The sequence below is a fragment of the Coregonus lavaretus genome (assembly GCF_964263955.1).
Source record: "Coregonus lavaretus genome assembly, chromosome: 3".
NCBI classification, from domain to species: domain Eukaryota; kingdom Metazoa; phylum Chordata; class Actinopteri; order Salmoniformes; family Salmonidae; genus Coregonus; species Coregonus lavaretus.
Window position 1 is genome coordinate 50,916,034 of NC_139990.1, and position 24,583 is coordinate 50,940,616.

The window sequence follows — 24,583 nt, forward strand, 5'->3', positions numbered from 1 at the left end:
AGTGTGTCTCTGCACTACTGTCCACTCTATCCTGTGTGTGTCAGATAGTTTGTGCCTCTGCACTACTGTCCACTCTATCCTGTGTGTGTCAGATAGTTTGTGCCTCTGCACTGCTGTCCACTCTATCCTGTGTGTGTCAGATAGTTTGTGTTTCTGCACTGCTGTCCACTCTATCCTGTGTGTGTCAGATAGTTTGTGTCTCTTCACTGCTGTCCACTCTATCTCTCTCTTCTTTCTACTGCTCTGGTCTCTGTGTTCTGTACTAAGTGTCAGTATATTTTTCTCAAGGGATAAGCAAAAGCATAAATTTCCCCTGTTCCTCTCTCCCTCTCTCCCTCTCTCTGTTCTTCTCTGTTTTCCACACAGAGAGAGACAGAATCGGAAGAGTCCATTCCTCCTGATTCCCACCCAAGTGGGAATAAAAACAGGATTCCAGTCTTTCTTTCTGCTCCTCCTCTCATCCCTCGTTCCCCTCCTCTCCGTCATGACGTTGCTGGCCTCTGAGAGGTCGCTTCTCATCCGGAACAAATTCCGCTCAGGTGAGGATCGGGCCGGGCCGGTTGGAGTGGGGATAGATCGGGCCGGGCCGGGTGGGGTGGGGCTGGCAGGGAAGGGAAGGGAGGGTACTTAGGCCTGGGGTGTGGGACTAAGTTGCCCTTAGGCTGATCTTGGGTCATATATACAGTACTGTCTGTATTAAGTCATAAAGTGTCACTCAGCCTCTTGTTTCTCTCAGTCACCCGAGCCCATTGCTGAAACTATGATAACTAGTAATGATTGATGACTATAACATTAGCATAGAAGTTATTCTGGAATGATTGTGAAGGATATTGGCAGATAAATCTAGTCTTGGTTACATTAATCATGAGGATGATTAATCAGGTAAACACAGGGGCGCAACTTTGGTTTTAGAGGTTGGGGGCGACATAATATATGTATATATTTTTTTCTTCAGTCAGATAAACACTCCAAACAGCCTACACAACCGCTCGGAGGTGTACGCATGGTCCTAAAGCACACCGTTGCCTCGTTTTGTATCACATTCCAATGGTAAAACTGGGGGGGGGGACAAAAATGCAATTTCAGAATGTGGGGGGGACCAGTGAAAGTTGCGCCCCTGGGTAAACATATTGATCGTTGTATATCTATTTATTGATTGATACCACAGAGCTCTCCTGAATAGACATACCAGAAGCTTCACCACAAACCTTTTAATCTCCCAATGACAGTATTTGTAGCATATTAATCTCAGAACCCAGAACCAAGTTTTACAGCTAGCTATGTTTTAATCTGTCATGAGAGATAAATGGAATATAGCTACTTTCTGTCTCTATTTCCAACCATAATGATGTGAAGTTCTGTTTGTTTACACTGAGGGCTCAGTACACAGTGAACTAAAAACTCTTAGGGCTTCTGGCAAATTCAAACATATAACAAATTAAGTAAAACAGCATTGGAGGTACAGTTATAAGATTGGAAAATATTTGGATGACATTATACAGATGCCGTATCTTAAATTTGATCATCCTGTAGTTGCAGTTTTAAAAAGGCTTCTAAAGTTTGCAATTTCCACTTAAAACATTTCTGACTTGATTTGCCCTAAAGAAAAATGTATCAACCTCTACAAATTTTAATCCACATAACAATTCACATTTTCTGTTGCTGCAGGATTATTTTCCTGGTGTAGCAAAATGGCTCAAATGAAGATCCTACATCTGTAGCAAGAAATGTGTAAAGCTACTGAATCCTTTTGCACGTTGGATTTCTTTACAATGTTTTGTGTTGGGCCATCAGCCATAGGCTACTGTCCTTTAACTAGCAGCAGTTGTGTTCTAGAATTGGAACGTGTCTCCTTAAAAATGGCCGCCGCTGTTGTTATCGGTCTGCTGCTGTCATAAAGAGGCTTGGTAGGGACAGGAAATGAGGTCATAGAGACATTCCTGCTGTTGTTTTTTTCCACCAGCTGTTCATTACCAGGCCTGTCTTGGGCAGCTGGAGGTTCAGATTAGATTTGATGAGTTTATTTATTTATTTAAATACCAGGAAGTGTTTTGAGGTTTCCAGATTGGATTCATTAGAAGAGACATTTAAATGAGTTAGACTCGCTAACTAAGTATCAGCTGCCCTGCTGCTTTGAACCTACTCTCTATTCAGCTATGGAGGAAATGGTTGTAGGCTATGAAGGACCAATCGACCAATCAATACTTTTGTCTATAGGTGAATGTTGTCTGATTGGTTGATGTTTAATTAATAGCCTATGGATGGAAGGATGGCAATATGGGTTGTGTAACTTGTGTTCAAGAAGAAAAGTGGTAGGATGTGCTGTGCCTGTGGACAGTGGTGGTGTTAGTCAAGGATCTTAATTTGACCAGTTTCTCACGGCAGGAAAATAATCCTGCAGTAAAAGGAAATGTGTGTTATTGTGTGGATGATAATACATTGAAATTTTTGTAGGGGTTGATACATTTTTTGTTAGGGCAAATCAAGTCTGACATTTTAAAGTGGAAATTACAAACTTTAGAAGCCTTTTTAAACCTTGAATACACTACAAATTTGCATTTCCTGTTGTGCAGGACATTTCATGCAACAACAGGGTGATCAAATTAAGATTTTACATATGTACTTCAGCTGTGAAATCATAATAATGATAATGCTGCATTTGGTAGCTGCTAAATGATAAATTATCGTTGATAACCTGTAAGGTTCAGTATGAGATTACTTCACATTATAGACAGTTGAGGAGACAATTATAATCTCCATCCAATCTCTGTTATCTCTCTCTGTCCATGAATGCTTGCCCAAAGCAGGAAGATAATCTCACTGAGCTAAATCCATTCATACCTTCAGTAGTTTACACTGTCACCTTCCTGCTCTTATCTGTCATCAAGATTCTTGCTTCATTTGTTTCCACTCAGTTACAGACTGTTAATTGTTAACGGTAAACTGAATTGAGCTACCATCTGTATATGGCTTATAAATGGTTTATAAGTAGTCAATCAACTCTTATGGGTACCTTTTAAATGATTATTAAATGTGTTAGTTACCTGGAGCGGGTCAAGGGCCTATCTGTAACTTTAGGTGGGTCCTGTAATCTCACCTCTGAGAGTCCAATCCATTATTCCACCTCACAATCCATTCCACATACAGGACCATGACCGAGTGAGCATGGAGGCTTATGTGAGTCAATCAGGGTGCCCAGTCCAATACTGCACCAAGAGGTAGCTGTTACCAGGCTAAGATATAGCTGTTACTGTAGAACCAGGCTAAGTGGTGTTTTTACTGAAGTAATGTAATGGGGTCTCTTTTCGAGTAGCGGTCAGCTGACAGAAAAGAGGGGAGGAAGAATTTACTTAGCGTGCATGACAGTGACGAAGGGAGGGAGGTGGAGAGTGCTGAAGAGAGAAGGACAGCTGAAGGGGGGATGGGGGCGACAGAAATAGACATACTGACAGATAAATAGTTACAGCCCCCCCAAACCCCTCTCATCCTGCTGTCCCCTCCCTCCCTCCCTCCCAGATCTCAAAACTCAGCACTGAAATGCATTGTGGGAAATGTCACCCAACCTATCGGCCCCTCCCCCAATAAACCTCTTAGTGTGAAGACGTGTGTGCAGTGTATGTGTGTGTGTGTGTGTATGACTTCATGACTGTGTGTTTGCTGCCATATGTGACACATTACTTTATGATGGAGTGTGTGCAGAGATGTACTAAGATTGCTAAGTCACATGTTACTATACTATTCCAGAGCAATATGGTACTACAGAACATATAACAATAGTTAACCTTTTACCTATAGTTACCTTGCAGGTTATTCCAGGTATTCTCATACATCTAATTCACCACATTTCTACTGCTTGTCTTTCAGTCTTGCAGTTGAGGATTCAGAACCGAAGGCAAAATGAAATCGACTCTGGTGAGTGGAGTTACTGTTTATGTCTACTGACAGGGTTGGGGTCTTCTCTCTTCTTTACATTGCCTTCTAACGACTGCTCTCTCTCTCTCTCTCTCTCTCTCTCTCTCTCTCTCTCTCTCTCTCTCTCTCTCTCTCTCTCTCTCTCTCTCTCTCTCTCTCTCTCTGTCCCTCTCACAAAGGAGATAAAGATCAGAGTAAAGCTCTGGTGAGTAGCTCACTGTTTCTCTCAACCTAAAGACGATACTTGTTGTCTCCTTTCTTCACCTCTTAGACAAGTCGCTGACAATATATCCGACAGTAGGCTAAAGTAAATGCAAGTAGTATAAATACAGATATTGTTCAACGATAAGAAAACCCTATGTATTCATGACAGAGTCTCTACTGCTATTGTTGATGGGTCAATTCCATTTAAACTGAAAATCAATTTAATAAAGAAATAATGATAATTTAGGCCATATCATTTTTAATATGTGGTCTAAATTGAATGAATTGAATTGAAATGGAACTGACCCCAAAACTGTTTTGCTGGTTTGACCTGCTATCTCCCAATGCAGCGTCTAACTGACAATGGTGCCACTCAGAAGTCGCGCCGGTGTGGTCTGAACACTAAAACTGCACAAGGTGATGATGCCCCGTCTGTCTGTCCACTGTATTCCTGCTGTCTATTGTCTGACTCATTTAGTATGCTCCCAGCAAAGCATAACACTCTTCATCATCTACCTCTGTCTCTGTCTTTCTCTTCCACTCTACCTCTCTCTCTGTTGCACTATCTCTCTCTCTCTGTTGCACTAGCTCTCTCTCTCTGTCGCACTAGCTCTCTCTCTCTGCATGCTGGGAGTGTTTGGTGCGTGCTGGGAATTGTTTGAGTGAGTGCTAAGTGCGAGTGTTGTGTAGAGTTAGATATCCTGGGTTTTCCTTTTCTTGGTGATATCCTGTTTTCTTCTATGCATGATTAAGGTTATTATTTCTATTTTTTTGTTGTGGTAGAATTAAGTATATTGTTTTTCGTGTCGAAATTACCCTGATTTTGGTGGGGATGGCGGCCCGAATCGGGACGCCGTCCCTGTCACTTCGGCACGGCTTTAGGTGTGTTACTGAAGCTACTGTCACGGTGGAAGAGGTTCTGGTCGCCGTAAGAGAGAAGGTAGGATATGAGAATGTTGCTTATGCGTCACGGATGAATAAAGCGGTGGTGGTATTTCTTAAAGAAGAGCGCCTTGTTGATCGTATGGTTGAGCATGGCATACTTCTTAAAGGAATGTTTATTCAAGTTACGCCGCTTTTTTCTCCGTCAACAAGGGTAACGATTTCAAATGTACCGCCGTTCATTCCAAATGAGCTATTGGAGCGCGAGTTATTGCGCTTTGGGAAGTTTGCAAGTTCAATTAAGGTTGTCCCATTGGGTTGCAAACACCCGGCGTTGAAACAGGTAATGTCGTTTCGGCGACAGGTGTTTATGTTTTTGGACTCACCGGAGCAGACTTTGGAGTTATCGTTTAAAGTCAAGTATGACAATATATTGTATATGGCTTATGCTAGTACAGGTAGTCAACGGTGTTTTGAGTGTGGGGATGTTGGTCATAAGCGACATGCTTGCCCGAAAAGGGAGAAGGCAGATAGAGGGGCGCAGGTGGTCCTCGTAACGCCTGGGCCCACTGATGTAGGAAGAGGTGGGCTGACAGTGGTAGAGCAGCCACACGCATCTGTTGCTGAGGAACAAGTTGTCCGTGTTGAGGGCACAGAGGTGCAACTTGTACCAGAGGGAAATGTTATGCAGCGGAAATGTTTTGTTGTAGAAGGTAAGGATGGATCTGAAGGGCCATTTCCTCAGACTGGTGAGGAGGTGCCCAGTACGAGTGCTGTGGTACAGGAGGGGGTACATGTGGAGCTAATCTCCCAGGTAGTGGAGGAGATGCCCACTACAAGTAATGGGTTACAGGAGAGGGTTCATGTGGAGCTCATCTCCCAGGTAGTGGAGGAGATGCCCACTATGAGTGCTGGGGTACAGGGGGGGCTAGTCTCCCAGGTAGTGGAGGAGATGCCCACTATGAGTGCTGGGTTACAGGGGGGGCTAGTCTCCCAGGTAATGGAGGAGATGCCCACTACGAGTAATGGGGTTCAGGTGGGGCTAGTCTCCCAGGTAGTGGAGGAGATGCCCACTACGAGTAATGGGGTTCAGGTGGGGCTAGTCTCCCAGGTAGTGGAGGAGATGCCCACTACGAGTAATGGGGTTCAGGTGGGGCTAGTCTCCCAGGTAGTGGAGGAGATGCCTGGTACGAGTGATGGGGTGCAAGTGGGGAGTGTTGAAAGGGATGTGGTAGAGGGGAGTCAGTGGTCTGTGGCCTCAGTTGAGGAGGATCAGGAGAAGGATATGGATATCTCTCTTGATACGATATCAGCTGGTGAGGACTCAATTTACGATCTAGAGGAGGTAAATGGGTTTCTGGATCAGACTTTTGGGAAATCTGTCAAATTGGCAGATTATTTTGATGTTGATAAGTTTGTGAGGTCAGCTGTGATGTTACAGAAGACGGTGGGGTTAGACCAGTTGAGTGAGAAGAAGCGGTTTCGCTTGAGGAAATTTGTTACTGCTGTTGCAGCAGCAAAAGGTGGTGGGAAACGTGGTCAGGTTAAGAGAAAATTTAAATAATGATGATGATTATGCCTCATAGGGTGTTCTATTCTCTTTGTCTGGTTTCTCTGTGGTATCTTCTGCTTTTCCTTTTTCTTTTCTATATGGAGGTACTAAGGGTAGGTTCTCTCAATATTAATGGAGGAAGGGACAGGAATAAGAGGGCTTGGGTATTAGAAGTAATAAAACAGAAAAGGCTTAATGTAGTTTTCCTACAGGAGACACATAGTGATGAGGAAAATGCGGCTGACTGGGGTATGTGGTGGGAGGGGCAGCATATACTCAGTCATGGTACTAATTTCAGTGCTGGGGTGGCAATCTTGTTTTCTTCAGGCTTAGGGGTGACTGTGGTATCTACAACAGAGATTGTCAAGGGTCGGGTTTTATTGGTCAAGGTGGATGTTATGGGGTTTTTGTTTGTTTTTTTGAATGTTTATGCTCCTAATGAGGGTACAGAGCGTATTGTTGGTTTTGATAAAATAAAGGAAACCTTAAGACAGTGTGACCAAGAGGGGTGTATGGTTTTAGGGGGGGACTGGAACTGTACAGTGGATTTTACTGTTGATCGCACCGCTGAAGAACCTCACCTGCGGTCAGCAATTTGTCTGTCTGGTCTATTAACTGAGTTTGAGCTTTCTGATGTGTGGAGAGTAAGGAATGCAAAAGTTAGGCAGTACACATGGCTAAAAGTTAATGAAGGTCATGTCAGTGCAGCAAGGTTAGACAGGTTGTATGTATCTGAGCAATACTGTAGTAGGGTTGGAAGGTGTGACATTACTCCTGTGGGTTTCTCTGATCACCATATTGTCACTGTTGATATTCACTTGTCCTGTCCACGAAGGTCATCATCTTATTGGTATTTTAATGTTAAATTGTTACATGATGTCATGTTTTGTGAAAGGTTTTTGTTGTTTTGGGAAAAATGGAGGGTTACAAAAGGGAATTTTGAGTCCTTGAGACAATGGTGGGAGGTTGGGAAGGCCCAAATACGATTATTTTGTCAACAGTATACTGCTCTGTCTCGAATTGAAGTTAAAGAGACTATCAGGGCCCTTGAGCAGAACATTAAATCTATTGAATTGAAGTTGCTCACTCAGAATGACCCCGGACTAGTCATGAATTTACAGGACAAGAAACATGAATTGAGGTCGTTTCTGCATGAAAGAGTGAAGGGTGCCTTGATTAGGTCTCGTTTCGCTTCCCTCAAGGATATGGATGCTCCTAGTGCTTTTTTTTAAAACCTAGGACAGTCGACATTGCAACGTAAACAGATGGTCTGCCTTCGTCTCCCTGATGGGAAGGTGACCACGGATGACAGTGAAATGCGTCAACATGCCGTGGATTTCTATTCTGCCCTCTATAAGGCGGAGGATTGTGACTCTCTGTGTACTGAACAGTTGTTACACAGTCTTCCTCAATTGGGACCTGAGCAAAGAGTCGCATTGGACTCTGACATTACACTGCAAGAGCTGTCCACAGCAGTTATGGAGCTCTCAACAGGCCGAGCCCCTGGCATTGATGGTTTACCATCTGAGTTTTATAAGCACTTTTGGGGGTCTATTGGGGAGGATTTTTATGAAGTGGTGTGTGAATCTTTTCATGAGGGCTCTCTTCCTGTATCTTGTCAACGTGCGGTACTTTCACTGTTGCCAAAAAAGGGGGATTTGGCTCTCATAAAAAATTGGAGACCTGTTGCTTTGCTGTGTGCAGAATATAAAATTGTTTCTAAATGTCTCTCAAACAGGTTGAAAGAGTATCTGGGATTGTTGGTCCACAAGGACCAGTCCTACTGTGTACCTGATCGCTCTATTGTTGACAACTTGTTTCTAATAAGAGATGTTTTGGACATTTGTAAACTGTCTGATGTAAATGTGGGTTTACTTTCTTTGGATCAGGAGAAGGCTTTTGATCGTGTGGACCACCAGTACTTGTTTAAAACAATGAAAGCCTTTGGGTTTGGGGATGTTTTTTTGTCTTGGATGAATTTACTGTATGCTGGGGCCTCGTGTATGGTGAAGGTGGGGGGTGGTTTGAGTTGTCCCATCCCTGTCCAAAGGGGCATCAGGCAGGGATGCCCAATTTCAGGGCAGTTATACAGTCTGGCGATTGAACCAATGCTTTGTTTTTTAAGAGCGAAGCTTACTGGTTTCTCTGTGCCAGGTGTAATGAAGGGTCCCACGATAGCACTGTCTGCGTATGCAGATGACGTGACAGTTTTTATTACAGGGGGTGAGGATGTTAAGGTTCTCTCAGACGCCTTAAAGGTGTATGAGGGGGCCTCCTCAGCTAGAGTCAATTGGGGAAAGAGTGAAGCGCTGTGGGCAGGCCAGCTTCAGATGGGGTCCGCTCCACGGTTACCAGGGGGGCTTCAGTGGGGCAGAGATGGGATGAAGACTTTGGGGTTTTTTCTAGGCTCCGATGTCTTTCAGAAAAAGAACTGGGAGGGTGTAGTGGAGAAAGTGTGTGCCAGACTGTCAAGATGGAAATGGGTGCTGCCCCAGCTGTCTTATAGGCGAATGGTACTGGTAGCTAATAACCTAGCTGCCTCTACCCTGTGGCACAGACTAATGATTTTACAGCCACCAAAGGGTCTGATACAAGAGCTTCAGATGACCCTTGTCAACTTCTTCTGGTCTGGACAACATTGGATTAAATTCAGCCCTGTACCTGCCACTGCACGAGGGTGGGCAAGGCCTGGTGGACATTTCTTCCAGGATCATGGCTTTCCGGCTTCAAGCAGCCCAGAGACTGTTGTACAGTGACGGTTCTAGCTGGGTTGACACAGCCTACGCATTGATGAGGAGAGCGGGCTGTTTGGGCTTAGACAAGCACCTTTTCCTCTTAAAGCTGGAGGGGGGTGAGTTGCCTGGCCTGACTCCATTTTATGAGTCTGTTATGCAGGCTTGGAGAGTTCTGGTCAAGTCCCGTAAGGCCTGCACGCCACCAGGGATGTGGCTTTTTGAAGAGCCTCTTTTTCACAACACTGCCATCCAGTCCCGTGTTCTGGGTTCAGCTAGCCTACGTTCATGCCTGTTAGGCGTGGGGTGTACTAAGCTGGGTCATCTGATGTGGAACAGGAATAGGTCGTTGGAGGAGCTGGGAGAAAGAGCGGGGATCCGATCGTCTCGCCTACTGAGGAAGGTCGTCGCTGAGGTCTGTGATTCCTTGCCAGTACTTCATCTGCAGTATGTGACTGACACTTCCAATTCTGATCGGTGGAAGGAGGGTCTGGATTATGTGTTCCCTGCACTGATTGTTAGTGCTGCGGCGGGGGCATTCGAGGAGGACGTGGGGATGCTGCTTTCCTTCGATACCCCGGAGCTGGGGGAGTTCAAGGAGGTGGGAAAGAAGGCCATGTACAGAATATGTGTAAAGGTGTCCCATGCCTCTTCCCTGGAAGGGGTAAAATCATCGACGAGGTGGGCGGGTGTGCTTGGTCCAGGTGCCTCCCCAAAAGGCTGTTGGCGAACATTATACAAACTGCCTATTGATAAGAGGACAGCTGACCTCCAATGGAGGATAATACATGGAGCCATAGCCACCAACATGTATCTGGTACACCTGGATCCTACTGTTGGGGAGGGGTGTCCATTCTGTGCTCAGTCTGAAACTCTGGCACATCTGTTTTTACAGTGTCCCAGGTTGGTCGGGATGATTGACCTGATCACTAATTGGTTCTCAGCTCTGGGAGAGGTTTTCTCTTCCCAACTGTATATATTTGGGCCAAAGTACAGGTTTAGTCAGAAAGGTGTAGTTGTGTTGCTTAATTTTGTGTTAGGGGCAGCAAAATTAGCCATATGGAAGACCCGAAAGAACAGTATTCGGGGACAGGGGTCTGTGGATGTGGTGGGAATGCTGGAGGGAATGTTGGCAGCAAGACTAAGGGTTGAGTTTGCCTATTATAAACTTGTCAACAATATTGATCTGTTTATGACTATATGGGGTATTCAGAGGCTGTTGTGTTCAGTTACTGTGGAGGAGGAATTGGAGTTGTGTTTTTAATTGATGTGTAAATACGGTTTTGTATGAGTATTTGTGTGGTGGGCTCCCAGACCCAATAAAGATTATTTCAATCTCTCTCTCTCTCTCTCTCTCTCTCTCTCTCTCTCTCTCTCTCTCTCTCTCTCTCTCTCTCTCTCTCTCTCTCTCTCTCTCTCTCTCTCTCTCTCTCTCTCTCTCTCTCTCTCTCTCTCTCTCTCTCTCTCTCTCTCTCTCTCTCTCTCTCTCTGTCCCTCTCACAAAGGAGATAAAGATCAGAGTAAAGCTCTGGTGAGTAGCTCACTGTTTCTCTCAACCTAAAGACGATACTTGTTGTCTCCTTTCTTCACCTCTTAGACAAGTCGCTGACAATATATCCGACAGTAGGCTAAAGTAAATGCAAGTAGTATAAATACAGATATTGTTCAACGATAAGAAAACCCTATGTATTCATGACAGAGTCTCTACTGCTATTGTTGATGGGTCAATTCCATTTAAACTGAAAATCAATTTAATAAAGAAATAATGATAATTTAGGCCATATCATTTTTAATATGTGGTCTAAATTGAATGAATTGAATTGAAATGGAACTGACCCCAAAACTGTTTTGCTGGTTTGACCTGCTATCTCCCAATGCAGCGTCTAACTGACAATGGTGCCACTCAGAAGTCGCGCCGGTGTGGTCTGAACACTAAAACTGCACAAGGTGATGATGCCCCGTCTGTCTGTCCACTGTATTCCTGCTGTCTATTGTCTGACTCATTTAGTATGCTCCCAGCAAAGCATAACACTCTTCATCATCTACCTCTGTCTCTGTCACTCTGTCTTTCTCTTCCACTCTAACTACCTCTCTCTCTCTCTCTCTCTCTCTCTGTTGCACTAGCTCTCTCTCTCTGTTGCACTAGCTCTCTCTCTCTCTCTGTTGCACTAGCTCTCTCTCTCTGTTGCACTAGCTCTCTCTCTCTGTTGCACTAGCTCTCTCTCTCTGTTGCACTAGCTCTCTCTCTCTGTCGCACTAGCTCTCTCTCTCTGTCGCACTAGCTCTCTCTCTCTCTCTCACTCTCCCTCTATCACTCTCTCACTACCTCTCTCTGTGTTTCTTTCTCTCTGTCTCAATCCATTTTCTCTTATCTACTCTAATTCCTCCACTCCTCTTTACCTGTAGAGTGATGAGGAAATGAAGGTTCAGAGCCCTATGATGGAATTGGAATTCCATTAGCTGTCAATCACACGTAGATATGAACCATGTTGCTCTCCATAACAGGCAGGTTTCATTGGATTAAACAAGTCAGCCAAGCAATGATGGACAGAACACAAAACCCCACCCATCGAGGGATGGAGAACTGTCGTTTTCTCCATCACTCACATCTCTCTCTCCCCTCCTCTGTATCATCTCCTCCTCTCTCTCTTCCTCTCTTTTCTTCTCTCTATCCTCTCCTCCTCTCCTCCTCTGTACCCTCTTCTCCTCCCTCTTCTCTTCACTATCCTCTCTTCTCCTCTCTCCTCCTCTCTTCTCCTCACTATCCTCTCTTCTCCTCTCTTCTCTTCACTATATTCTCTTCTCCTCACTATCCTCTCTTCTCCACTCTCCTCCTCTCTTCTCCTTACTATCATCTCTTCTCTTCACTATCCTCTCTTATCCTCTCTCCTCCTCTCTTCTCCTCACTATCCTCTCTTCTCCTCACTATCCTCTCTTCTCCTCTCTATCCTCTCTTCTCCTCACTATCCTCTCTTCTCCTCTCTCTTCTCCTCACTATCCTCTCTTCTCACTATCCTCTCTTCTCCTCTCTCCTCCTCTCTTCTCCTCACTATCCTCTCTATCCTCTTCTCCTCACTATCCTCTCTTCTCCTCTCTCTTCTCCTCACTATCCTCTCTTCTCACTATCCTCTCTTCTCCTCTCCTCCTCTCTTTTCCTCACTATCCTCACTATCCTCTCTTCTCCTCACTATCCTCACTATCCTCTCTTCTCCTCTATCCTCTCCTCCTCTCTCTTCTCCTTTCTATCCTCTCCCCTTCTTCTTCTCTGTAACCTTTCCCCTTGTATTTATCCCCTTGTCCATTGTGATTAAAAGACCACTATTATTGTTGCATTTCTGGTGTTGTTGTTGTTGTTGTTATTGTTGTTGTTTTGTGTGTCTCCAGGGGTATGTGTTTCCTTTAAGGCAGACATTTTGGGTACCCCTGCTGGGTTGAACTGGGATTGAGTGCCTACAGTAACACAGTTATGCATACGCAAACACACATCTGCTCTCAGCTCCTGTTGCTTCTGTCTCTAACAGACAGGAGTGTGTTGCTTCTCTCTCTAACAGACAGGAGTGTGTTGCTTCTCTCTCTAACAGACTAGAGTGTGTTGCTTCTCTCTCTAACAGACAGGAGTGTATTGCTTCTCTCTCTAACAGACAGGAGTGTTGTTGTTGTTATTGTTGTTGTTTTGTGTGTCTCCAGGGGTATGTGTTTCCTTTAAGGCAGACATTTTGGGTACCCCTGCTGGGTTGAACTGGGATTGAGTGACTACTGTAACACAGTTATGCATACGCAAACACACATCTGCTCTCAGCTCCTGTTGCTTCTGTCTCTAACAGACAGGAGTGTGTTGCTTCTCTCTCTAACAGACTAGAGTGTGTTGCTTCTCTCTCTAACAGACAGGAGTGTGTTGCTTCTCTCTCTAACAGACTAGAGTGTGTTGCTTCTCTCTCTAACAGACAGGCTTGTGTTGCTTCTCTCTCTAACAGACAGGAGTGTGTTGCTTCTCTCTCTAACAGACAGGAGTGTGTTGCTTCTCTCTCTAACAGACAGGAGTGTGTGTGGGGCCGGGAGGCAGAAGAAGGCTCGGCTGGCTGACGACCTCGGAGAGAAGATCCAGCGTCGGCCAGGACCTCTTGAGCTACTGCACAAACACATACTGCCTCCGGAGAACCGTGGGTTAACACACACACACGCACAAAATAACTATAGACGTTTTCAAACAGTCCAGATGTCATTACTAATAAACCTTTTCCTTCTTCCCCTGCCTTCTTTCTCCCACTCTTCCCTTAGGCCCCGTCTCCTTCCCTCTCTCCTCAGATGTCTTCCAAGATGACATCTCTTCCTGCTCCTCCTCCTTGTCTCCCGAGCAACTCCGGGTCCTCCAATCACCTGCACTCTCCTCATCGCCGGGGCTCTCAGACGACCAATCACTGAGTGACCTGTCGCCTGGGGTCTCGCCCCTTACCCACAGTACCGCCCATGCTCAGGTGAGATGAACTTCCCCTAAATCCTAACCTCAACAATCAGGTGAGATGACCTTCCCCTAAATCTTAACCTCAACCATCAAGTGAGATTACCTTCCCCTAAATCCTAACTTCAACCATCAAGTGAGATTATCTTCGCCTAAATCCTAACCTCAACCATCGGGTGAGATTAACTTCCCCTAAATCCTAACCTCAACCATCAGCAGGGAAAACACAAAACTGCCTTTAGAACTGCAAGTCATGCTTGGGTTAAAGCATCTACTATAACCTGTTTATATTTCTGTCCTGCTTTCCTGCAGTCTATCTTGGCGTTGCTCCCAGCAACTGAGGGCATCAGGCAGCCAATGTGCATGACTGTGGGCGACTCCAACTCCATGGCAACGACCGGGAGACTAAAGGGGATGTATCTGACCTCCCATGCCACGCCCCTGCTGCCAAAGGTACTGGAACAGGGTTACTCAGAAATAGATCAAACACACATCTAGAATAATGTGGAAATGCATCTGTAAAAAGCATGATAGAAATTAAGAATAGATTGATAGAAGCATTAACAATGGATTAATTGATTTATTGATTGGTGGTAAAGTCAATCAAACATAATCCCATGCATATGCAGTATTACAGTATTACAGTATCCCAGATGTTAATGTATTGTCTGCATAGAGAGAAATACATGTTTTGACTGAGGGTCAGGTACAGTAGATCAGTAGGGACTCTTCTTCTCCTGTATAGTTATTCAACCACATAGCATAATGTACACACTCACTCTGGTGTTACGCATTCATTAGTGTCAACAGTCACTACCAACGGAACTATGCCCTATGGCTTAACACACACCCACACACACACACCTGCTAGATGTCACAACTGACTGGACTGTCAGTTGTCACGGTTTCACACATCAAATCAAATCAAATTTTATTGGCCACATGCGCCGAATACAACAGGTGTAGACATTACAGTGAAATGCTTACTTACAGCCCTTAACCAACAATGCATTTCTTTTTTAATAAAAAAGTAAAATAAAACAACAACAAAAAAGTGTTGAGAAAAAAAGAGCATAAGTAAAATAAAATAACAGTAGGGAGGCTATATATACAGGGGGATACCAGAGCAGAGTCAATGTGCGGGGGCACCGGCTAGTTGAGGTAGTTGTGGTAATATGTACATGTGGGTAGAGTTAAAGTGACTATGCATAAATAATTAACAGAGTAGCAGCAGCATAAAAAGATGGGGTGGGGGTGGGGGGGCAGTGCAAATAGTCCGGGTAGTCATGATTAGCTGTTCAGGATTCTTATGGCTTGGGGGTAGAAGCTGTTGAGAAGTCTTTTGGACCTAGACTTGGCACTCCGGTACCGCTTGCCGTGCGGTAGCAGAGAGAACAGTCTATGACTAGGGTGGCTGGAGTCTTTGACAATTTTGAGGGCCTTCCTCTGACATCGCCTGGTATAGAGGTCCTGGATGGCAGGAAGCTTGGCCCCAGTGATGTACTGGGCCGTACGCACTACACTCTGTAGTGCCTTGCGGTCGGAGGCCGAGCAGTTGCCATACCAGGCGGTGATGCAACCAGTCAGGATGCTCTCGATGGTGCAGCTGTAGAATTCTTTGAGGATCTGAGGACCCATGCCAAATCTTTTCAGTCTCCTGAGGGGGAATAGGCTTTGTCGTGCCCTCTTCACGACTGTCTTGGTGTGTTTGGACCATGATAGTTTGTTGGTGATGTGGACACCAAGGAACTTGAAGCTCTCAACCTGTTCCACTACAGCCCCGTCGATGAGAATGGGGGCGTGCTCAGTCCTCTTTTTTTTCCTGTAGTCCACAATCATCTCCTTTGTCTTGGTCACGTTGAGGGAGAGGTTGTTATGTGCACCACACAGCCAGGTCTCTGACCTCCTCCCTATAGGCTGTCTCATCATTGTCGGTGATCAGGCCTACCACTGTTGTGTTGTCGGAAAACTTAATGATGGTGTTGGAGTCATGCCTGGCCATGCAGTCATGGGTGAACAGGGAGTACAGGAGGGGACTGAGCACGCACCCCTGAGGGGCCCCCGTGTTGAGGATTAGTTTGGCAGATGTGTTGCTACAAGACCATGGTGCTTGCCTACGGAGCTGTGAGGGGAACGGCACCTCCGTACCTTCAGGCTCTGATCAGTCCCTTCACCAAAACGAGGGCATTGCATTCATCCACCTCTGGCCTGCTGGCTCCCCTACCTCTGCTGAAGCACAGTTCCCGCTCAGCCCAGTCAAAACTGTTTGCTGCTCTGGCACCCCAATGGTGGAACAAGCTCCCTCACGACGCCAGGACAGCGGAGTCACTCACCACCTTCCGGAGACATTTGAAACCCCACCTCTTTAAGGAACACCTGGGATAGGATAAAGTAATCCTTCTACCCCCCCTTACCCCACCCCAAAGAAATAAAAAAAAAACATTGTAAAGTGGTTATCCCACTGGTTATAAGGTGAATGCACCAATTTGTAAGTCGCTCTGGATAAGAGCGTCTGCTAAATGACTAAAATGTAAAAAAATGTAAATGTTGTTACCTACCCTTACCACCTGGGGGTGGCCCGTCAGGAAGTCCAGGATCCAGTTGAGAGGGAGGTGTTTAGTCCCAGGATCCTTAGCTTAGTGATGAGCTTTGAGGGCACTATGGTGTTGAATGCTGAGCTGTAGTCAATGAATAGCATTCTCACGTAGGTGTTCCTCTTGTCCAGGTGGGAAAGGGCAGTGTGGAGTGCAATAGAGATTGCATCATCAGTGGATCTGTTGGGGCGGTATGCAAATTGGAATGGGTCTAGGGTTTCTGGGATAATGGTGTTGATGTGAGCCATGACCAGCCTTTCAAAGCACTTCATGGCTACAGACGTCAGTGCTACGGGTCGGTAGTCATTTAGGCAGGTTATCTTAGTGTCATTGGGCATGGGGACTATGGTGGTCTGCTTGAAACATGTTGGTATTACAGACTCAGTCAGGGACTGAAATGAAAATGTCAGTGAAGACACTTGCCAGTTGGTCAGCACATGCTCGGAGTACACGTCCTGGTAATCCGTCTGTATGTTGACCTGCTTAAAAGTCTTACTCACATTGGCTACGGAGAGCGTGATCACATAGTCATCCGGAACAGCTGGTGCTCTCATGCATGCTTCAGTGTTGCTTGCCCCGATGCGAGCATAGAAGTGGTTTAGCTCGTCTGGAAGTCTTGTGTCACTGGGCAGCTCGCGGCTGTGCTTCCCTTTGTAGTCTGTAATAGTTTTCAAGCCCTGCCACATCCGACGAGCGTCAGAGCCGGTGTAGTACGATTCAATCTTAGTCCTGTATTGACTCTTTGCCTGTTTGATGGTTCGTCAGAGGGCATCTTATAAGCGTCCGGGTTAGAGTCCCGCTCCTTGAAAGCGGCAGCTCTACCCTTTAGCTCAGTGCGGATGTTGCCTGTAATCCATGGCTTCTGGTTGGGGTATGTACGTACGGTCACTGTGGGGACGACGTCATCGATGCACTTATTGATGAAGCCAGTGGCTGATGTGGTGTACTCCTCAATGCGCCTCATGCTAAGATTCAGCCCTTGATTCTGACTGTTCAACCTGAAAGGATCACATATGTTACATGACATATTGTATACACTCCTGCTGTTAACTTTGCCTTAGGAACTCATAACATGGTAGTACTTTCAGAACTGGCAGTACTCATCAGAATTGATCTGACCTCTCTCAGGTTATATCGTTTATGTACTGTATTTTGACAATGCTTGAATAATATATTTCTAATAAGAATATGGGATTTGAGAAATATTACTTTGATTCATTCTTCGTCTCTCCCTCTCTTCCTCTTTCTTTCTCCACGTTTCTCAGACAGCCCGGTCTCTCACACCTCCCGCCGACTCTTCCTCCCTCACTCCCTCCCTGACTTCCTCTCGTCCCCCCCGCCCGCGGAAAACACGGGACTCACAGCCCAAGATGAGGAAACTCAAATACCACCAGTACATTCCCCCCGACCAGAGAGGCACAACCGGAACTGCCGGTAATACTCTTTACAATTTTTAAAAACATTATTGTCTTTTATGTATATTTTACCTTTCATACAATACTTTCAGCCCAATGTGCTTTACATGACAAATGTTGTCAAAATGAGTCCACTACATAGCAGGGAAGTTTATCATTATTAACATTGTGCTCAGGGGGAGGGGCCAGTCAGAGGAGCCCCATCCCGGCCCAGCCCATAGACCCCGCCTACCCCAGCCTCCTGCAGCAACAGCAGGTGTTCCTCCAGCTGCAGATCCTCCAGAACCAACAGCAGCAGCAGCAACAGGACCAGCAGCAACAGCAGCAGCTCACCGTCACACCCAGGTAGGTACCACTACACACACACACACCACAAAAAACCTCCCTCCCCCTGGGCCTTCTCACAAGAACTGTGGTTTCATTCAGATGTTATACTGTTCATCAGACCATTTAAAGTTGGTTAACCATTACATGGGCGCTGGCAACTAATGAGCATGAATGTTTTGTTTTTATCAAAGTGGAGACACCAACCAAATCATGAGGTTCTCTGGAGCCACACCCCAGAACCCTCAGCCTGTATCCAAGGCAACAAACCCCACCCCTGTGGACACAAGTCCCTCCCACACGTCTGAGCTCCTCCCACCTAACCTGGTCGACCTCACGGTAAAATGGGCAGAATAATAACTTGAACATTTGAATGTTTATAGCACTTCTCACTTCCTATTTATCTGTACCTCCTCTTCCTTCTTTGGTCCTTGCTTGCTTCTCATCATTCTCTGACCTATTTCTGTCATCCCTCTCTATTTGCTGTCCCTGACTCTCTCCTCTCTCACACACCGTCCTCCTTCTCTCTCAGGTGTCTGAGTTGCGACAGCAGCTGCGTAAGCGAGGTCTCCCTGTCTCTGGCACCAAGCCCTCCCTCCTCCAGAGGCTCCGCCCTTTCCAGCTGCCCCACCTCTGCTTGACCCCTGTGCCCCTCTGCCAGCTGGGTACGAGCCTGGAACCCCTCACCCCCTCCTCCTTGCTCACCCCCACCCACAACCCCAGCTCCAGCCCCGGCTCTGGGCCTGATTCCCCCACCAACAGCCCTAACCATCAGGTCTACATCCAGTCCACTGGAATTCTGAGTGGGGTTCCAAACGGAATTGCTAATGGCATTCCAAACAGTATTCCTAATGGAATAGTGGTCAGTGTGGTGGGGGAGCAGTGTGGCTTCCTGGCCCCTGCGTTGACCCCATCGTCGACTCCCAGCCCCGGCCTCCCCCCCTGCTCCTCTTCGCCCCTGTTGACTGCCGCTTCCTGGAGGTCGGAGCAGGAGCAGCAGGAGCTGAGCCTGGAGCTGGAGATGAGGGAGAGGATGAGGAGCAGGCCCAGGGAAAGGCTATCTCCTCCTCTGTCTCTGTTCTGTGGAGGTTCCCTCCATCCCTTCCTGCAACAGGATCCAGGATGGCCCAGAGGGACACCAGAGACGGACGGACAGACAGAGATTCTGTTCACACAGGTAAACTAACGCATACCTGATTCAGACAGACAGATACACCAGTCTCTCCTATACCTGACTCAGACAGACACACCAGTCTTTCCTATACCTGACTCAGACAGACAGATACACCAGTCTCTCCTATACCTGACTCAGACAGATACACCAGTCTCTCCTATACCTGACTCAGACAGATACACCAGTCTCTCCTATACCTGACTCAGACAGACAGATACACCAGTCTCTCCTATACCTGACACAGACACAGATACACCAGTCTCTCCTATACCTGACTCAGACAGATACACCAATCTCTCCTATACCTGACTCAGACAGATACACCAGTCTCTCCTATACCTGACTCAGACAGACAGATACACCATTCTCTCCTATAACTGACTCAGACAGATACACCAGTCTCTCCTATGCCTGACTCAGACAGACAGATACACCCGTCTCTCCTATACCTGACTCAGACAGACACACCAGTCTCTCCTATACCTGACTCAGACAGACAGACACACCAGTCTCTCCTATACCTGACTCAGACAGATACACCAGTCTCTCCTATACCTGATTCAGACATACATATACACCAGTCTCTCCTATACCTGACTTAGACAGACATATACACCAGTCTCTCATATAACTGACTCAGACAGACAGATACACCAGTCTCTCCTATACCTGACTCAGACAGACAGATACACCCGTCTCTCCTATACCTGACTCAGAAAGACAGACACACCAGTCTCTCCTATAACTGACTCAGACAGACAGATACACAAGTCTCTCCTATACCTGACTCAGACAGACAGATACACCAGTCTCTCCTATACCTGACTCAGACAGATACACCCGTCTTTCCTATACCTGACTCAGACAGACAGATACACCAGTCTCTCCTATGCCTGAGTCAGACAGACATATACACCAGTCTCTCCTATACCTGACTCAGACAGACAGATACACCAGTCTCTCCTATACATGACTCAGACAGACAGATACACCAGTCTCTCCTATACCTGACTCAGACAGACAGATACACCAGTCTCTCCTATACCTGACTCAGACAGACAGATACACCAGTCTCTCCTATACCTGACTCAGACAGACAAATACACCAGTCTCTCCTATACATGACTCAGACAGACAGATATACCTGACTCAAACAGACAGATACACCAGTCTCTCCTATTCGTGACTCAGACAGACAGATACACCAGTCTCTCCTATACCTGACTCAGACAGACAGTTACACCAGTCTCTCCTATACCTGACTCAGACGGATACACCAGTCTCTCCTATACCTGACTCACACAGATACACCAGTTTCTCCTATACCTGACTCAGACAGACAGATACACCCGTCTCTCCTATAACTGACTCACACAGACAGATACACCAGTCTCTCCTATACTTGACTCAGACAGACATATACACCAGTCTCTCCTATGCCTGAGTCAGACAGACATATACACCAGTCTCTCCTATACCTGACTCAGACAGACAGATACACCAGTCTCTCCTATACCTGACTCAGACAGACAGATACACCAGTCTCTCCTATAACTGACTCAGACAGATACACCAGTCTCTCCTATGCCTGAGTCAGACAGACATATACACCAGTCTCTCCTATACCTGACTCAGACAGACAGATACACCAGTATCTCCTATACCTGACTCAGACAGACAGATACACCAGTCTCTCCTATACCTGACTCAGACAGACAGACACACCAGTCTCTCCTATACCTGACTCAGACAGACAGATACACCAGACTCTCCTATACCTGACTCAGACAGACAGATACACCAGTCTCTCCTATACCTGACTCAGACAGATACACCCGTCTTTCCTATACCTGACTCAGACAGACAGATACACCAGTCTCTCCTATGCCTGAGTCAGACAGACATATACACCAGTCTCTCCTATACCTGACTCAGACAGACAGATACACCAGTCTCTCCTATACCTGACTCAGACAGACAGATACACCAGTCTCTCCTATAACTGACTCACACAGACAGATACACCAATCTCTCCTATACTTGACTCAGACAGACATATACACCAGTCTCTCCTATGCCTGAGTCAGACAGACATATACACCAGTCTCTCCTATACCTGAGTCAGACAGACAGATACACCAGTCTCTCCTATACCTGACTCAGACAGACAGATACACCAGTCTCTCCTATACCTGACTCAGACAGACATATACACCAGTCTCTCCTATGCCTGACTCAGACAGACAGATACACCAGTCTCTCCTATACCTGACTCAGACAGACAGATACACCAGTCTCTCCTATACCTGACTCAGACAGACAGATACACCAGTCTCTCCTATACATGACTCAGACAGACATATATATCTGACTCAGACAGACAGATACACCAGTCTCTCCTATACCTGACTCAGACAAACAAATACACCAGTCTCTCCTACACCTGACTCAGACAGATACACCAGACTCTCCTATGCGTGACTCAGACAGACAGATACACCAGTCTCTCCTATACCTGACTCAGACAGACAGTTACACCAGTCTCTCCTATACCTGACTCAGACGGATACACCAGTCTCTCCTATACCTGAATCAGACAGATACACCAGTTTCTCCTATACCTGACTCAGACAGATACATCCGTCTCTCCTATAACTGACTCACACAGACATATACACCAGTCTCTCCTATACTTGACTCAGACAGACAGATACACTAGTCTCTCCTATGCCTGAGTCAGACAGACATATACACCAGTCTCTCCTATACCTGACTCAGACAGACAGATACACCAGTCTCTCCTATACCTGACTCAGACAGACAGATACACCAGTCTCTCCTATACCTGACTCAGACAGACAGATACAACAGTCTCTCCTATACCTGACTCAGAAAGACAGAAACACCAGTCTCTCCTATACCTGACTCAGACAGACATATACACCAGTCTCTCCTATACCTGACTTAGACATACATATACACCAGTCTCTCATATACCTGACTCAGACAGACAGATACACCAGTCTCTCCTATACCTGACTCAGATAGACAGATACACCAGTCTCTCCTATGCCTGAGTCAGACAGACATATACACCAGTCTCTCCTATACCTGACTGAGACAGACAGATACACCAGTCTCTCCTATACCTGACTCAGACAGACAGATACACCAGTCTCTCCTATACCTGACTCAGACAGACAGATACACCAGTCTCTCCTATACCTGACTCAGACAGACATATACACCAGTATCTCCAATACCTGACAGACAGACAGATACACCAGTCTCTCCTATACCTGACTCAGACAGACAGATACACCAGTCTCTCCTATACCTGACTCCGACAGAAACACCCGTCTTTCCTATACCTGACTCAGACAGACAGATACACCAGTCTCTCCTATGCCTGAGTCAGACAGACATATACACCAGTCTCTCCTATACCTGACTCAGACAGACATATACACCAGTCTCTCCTATACCTGACTCAGACAGACAGATACACCAGTCTCTCCTATACCTGACTCAGACAGACAGATACACCAGTCTCTCCTATACCTGACTCAGACAGACAGATACACCAGTCTCTCCTATACCTGACTCAGACGGATACACCAGTCTCTCATATACCTGACTCAGACAGACAGATACACCAGTTTCTCCTATACCTGACTCAGACAGATACACCAGTCTTTCCTATACCTGACTCAGACAGACATATACACAAGTCTCTCCTATGCCTGAGTAAGACAGACATATACACCAGTCTCTCCTATACCTGACTCAGACAGACAGATACACAAGTCTCTCCTATACCTGACTCAGACAGATACACCAGTCTCTCCTATACCTGACTCAGACAGATACACTAGACTCTCCTATGCCTGACTCAGACAGACAGATACACCAGTCTCTCCTATACCTGACTCAAACAGACAGATACACCAGTCTCTCCTATACCTGACTCAGACAGACACACAAGTCTCTCCTATGCCTGAGTCAGACAGACATATACACCAGTCTCTCCTATACCTGACTCAGACAGACAGATACACCAGTCTCTCCTATACCTGACTCAGACAGATACACCAGTCTCTCCTATACCTGACACAGACAGACAGATACACCAGTCTCTCCTATACCTGACTCAGACAGATACACCAGTCTCTCCTATACCTGACTCAGACAGATACACCAGACTCTCCTATGCCTGACTCAGACAGACAGATACAACAGTCTCTCCTATACCTGACTCAGACAGACAGATACACCAGTCTCTCCTATACCTGACTCAGACAGACAGATACACCAGTCTCTCCTATACCTGACTCCGACAGATACACCCGTCTTTCCTATACCTGACTCAGACAGACAGATACACCAGTCTCTCCTATGCCTGAGTCAGACAGACATATACACCAGTCTCTCCTATACCTGACTCAGACAGACAGATACACCAGTCTCTCCTATACCTGACTCAGACAGACAGATACACCAGTCTCTCCTATACCTGACTCAGACAGACAGATACACCAGTCTCTCCTATACCTGACTCAGACAGATACACCAGTCTCTCCTATACCTGACTCAAACAGACAGATACACCAGTCTTTCCTATACCTGACTCAGACAGACAGATACACAAGTCTCTCCTATGCCTGAGTCAGACAGACATATACACCAGTCTCTCCTATACCTGACTCAGACAGACAGATACACCAGTCTCTCCTATACCTGACTCAGACAGATACACCAGTCTCTCCTATACCTGACACAGACAGACAGATACACCAGTCTCTCCTATACCTGACTCAGACAGATACACCAGTCTCTCCTATACCTGACTCAGACAGACAGTTACACCAATCTCTCCTATACCTGACTCAGACGGATACACCAGTCTCTCCTATACCTGAATCAGACAGATACACCAGTTTCTCCTATACCTGACTCAGACAGATACATCCGTCTCTCCTATAACTGACTCACACAGACATATACACCAGTCTCTCCTATACTTGACTCAGACAGACAGATACACTAGTCTCTCCTATGCCTGAGTCAGACAGACATATACACCAGTCTCTCCTATACCTGACTCAGACAGACAGATACACCAGTCTCTCCTATACCTGACTCAGACAGACAGATACACCAGTCTCTCCTATACCTGACTCAGACAGACAGATACAACAGTCTCTCCTATACCTGACTCAGAAAGACAGAAACACCAGTCTCTCCTATACCTGACTCAGACAGACATATACACCAGTCTCTCCTATACCTGACTTAGACATACATATACACCAGTCTCTCATATACCTGACTCAGA

At 46.2% G+C, this 24,583-nt stretch overlaps 1 protein-coding gene across 1 annotated transcript in view; it reads left to right on the forward strand.

Moving 5' to 3' along the window:
- Positions 1-484: 484 nt before the first annotated feature.
- LOC311107835 (uncharacterized protein) overlaps positions 485-24,583 on the forward strand; it is a gene marked incomplete at both ends in the record, with an annotated part of 99,287 nt that continues 75,188 nt past the window's right edge. The window contains 9 exons of the mRNA XM_084150401.1: positions 485-539; positions 3,865-3,912; positions 13,317-13,442; positions 13,588-13,757; positions 14,054-14,194; positions 17,601-17,769; positions 17,927-18,095; positions 18,269-18,413; positions 18,607-19,251. Of these exons, the coding sequence (XP_084006527.1) occupies positions 485-539; positions 3,865-3,912; positions 13,317-13,442; positions 13,588-13,757; positions 14,054-14,194; positions 17,601-17,769; positions 17,927-18,095; positions 18,269-18,413; positions 18,607-19,251 (1,668 nt within the window). The remainder of the gene's footprint in view (positions 540-3,864; positions 3,913-13,316; positions 13,443-13,587; positions 13,758-14,053; positions 14,195-17,600; positions 17,770-17,926; positions 18,096-18,268; positions 18,414-18,606; positions 19,252-24,583) is intronic.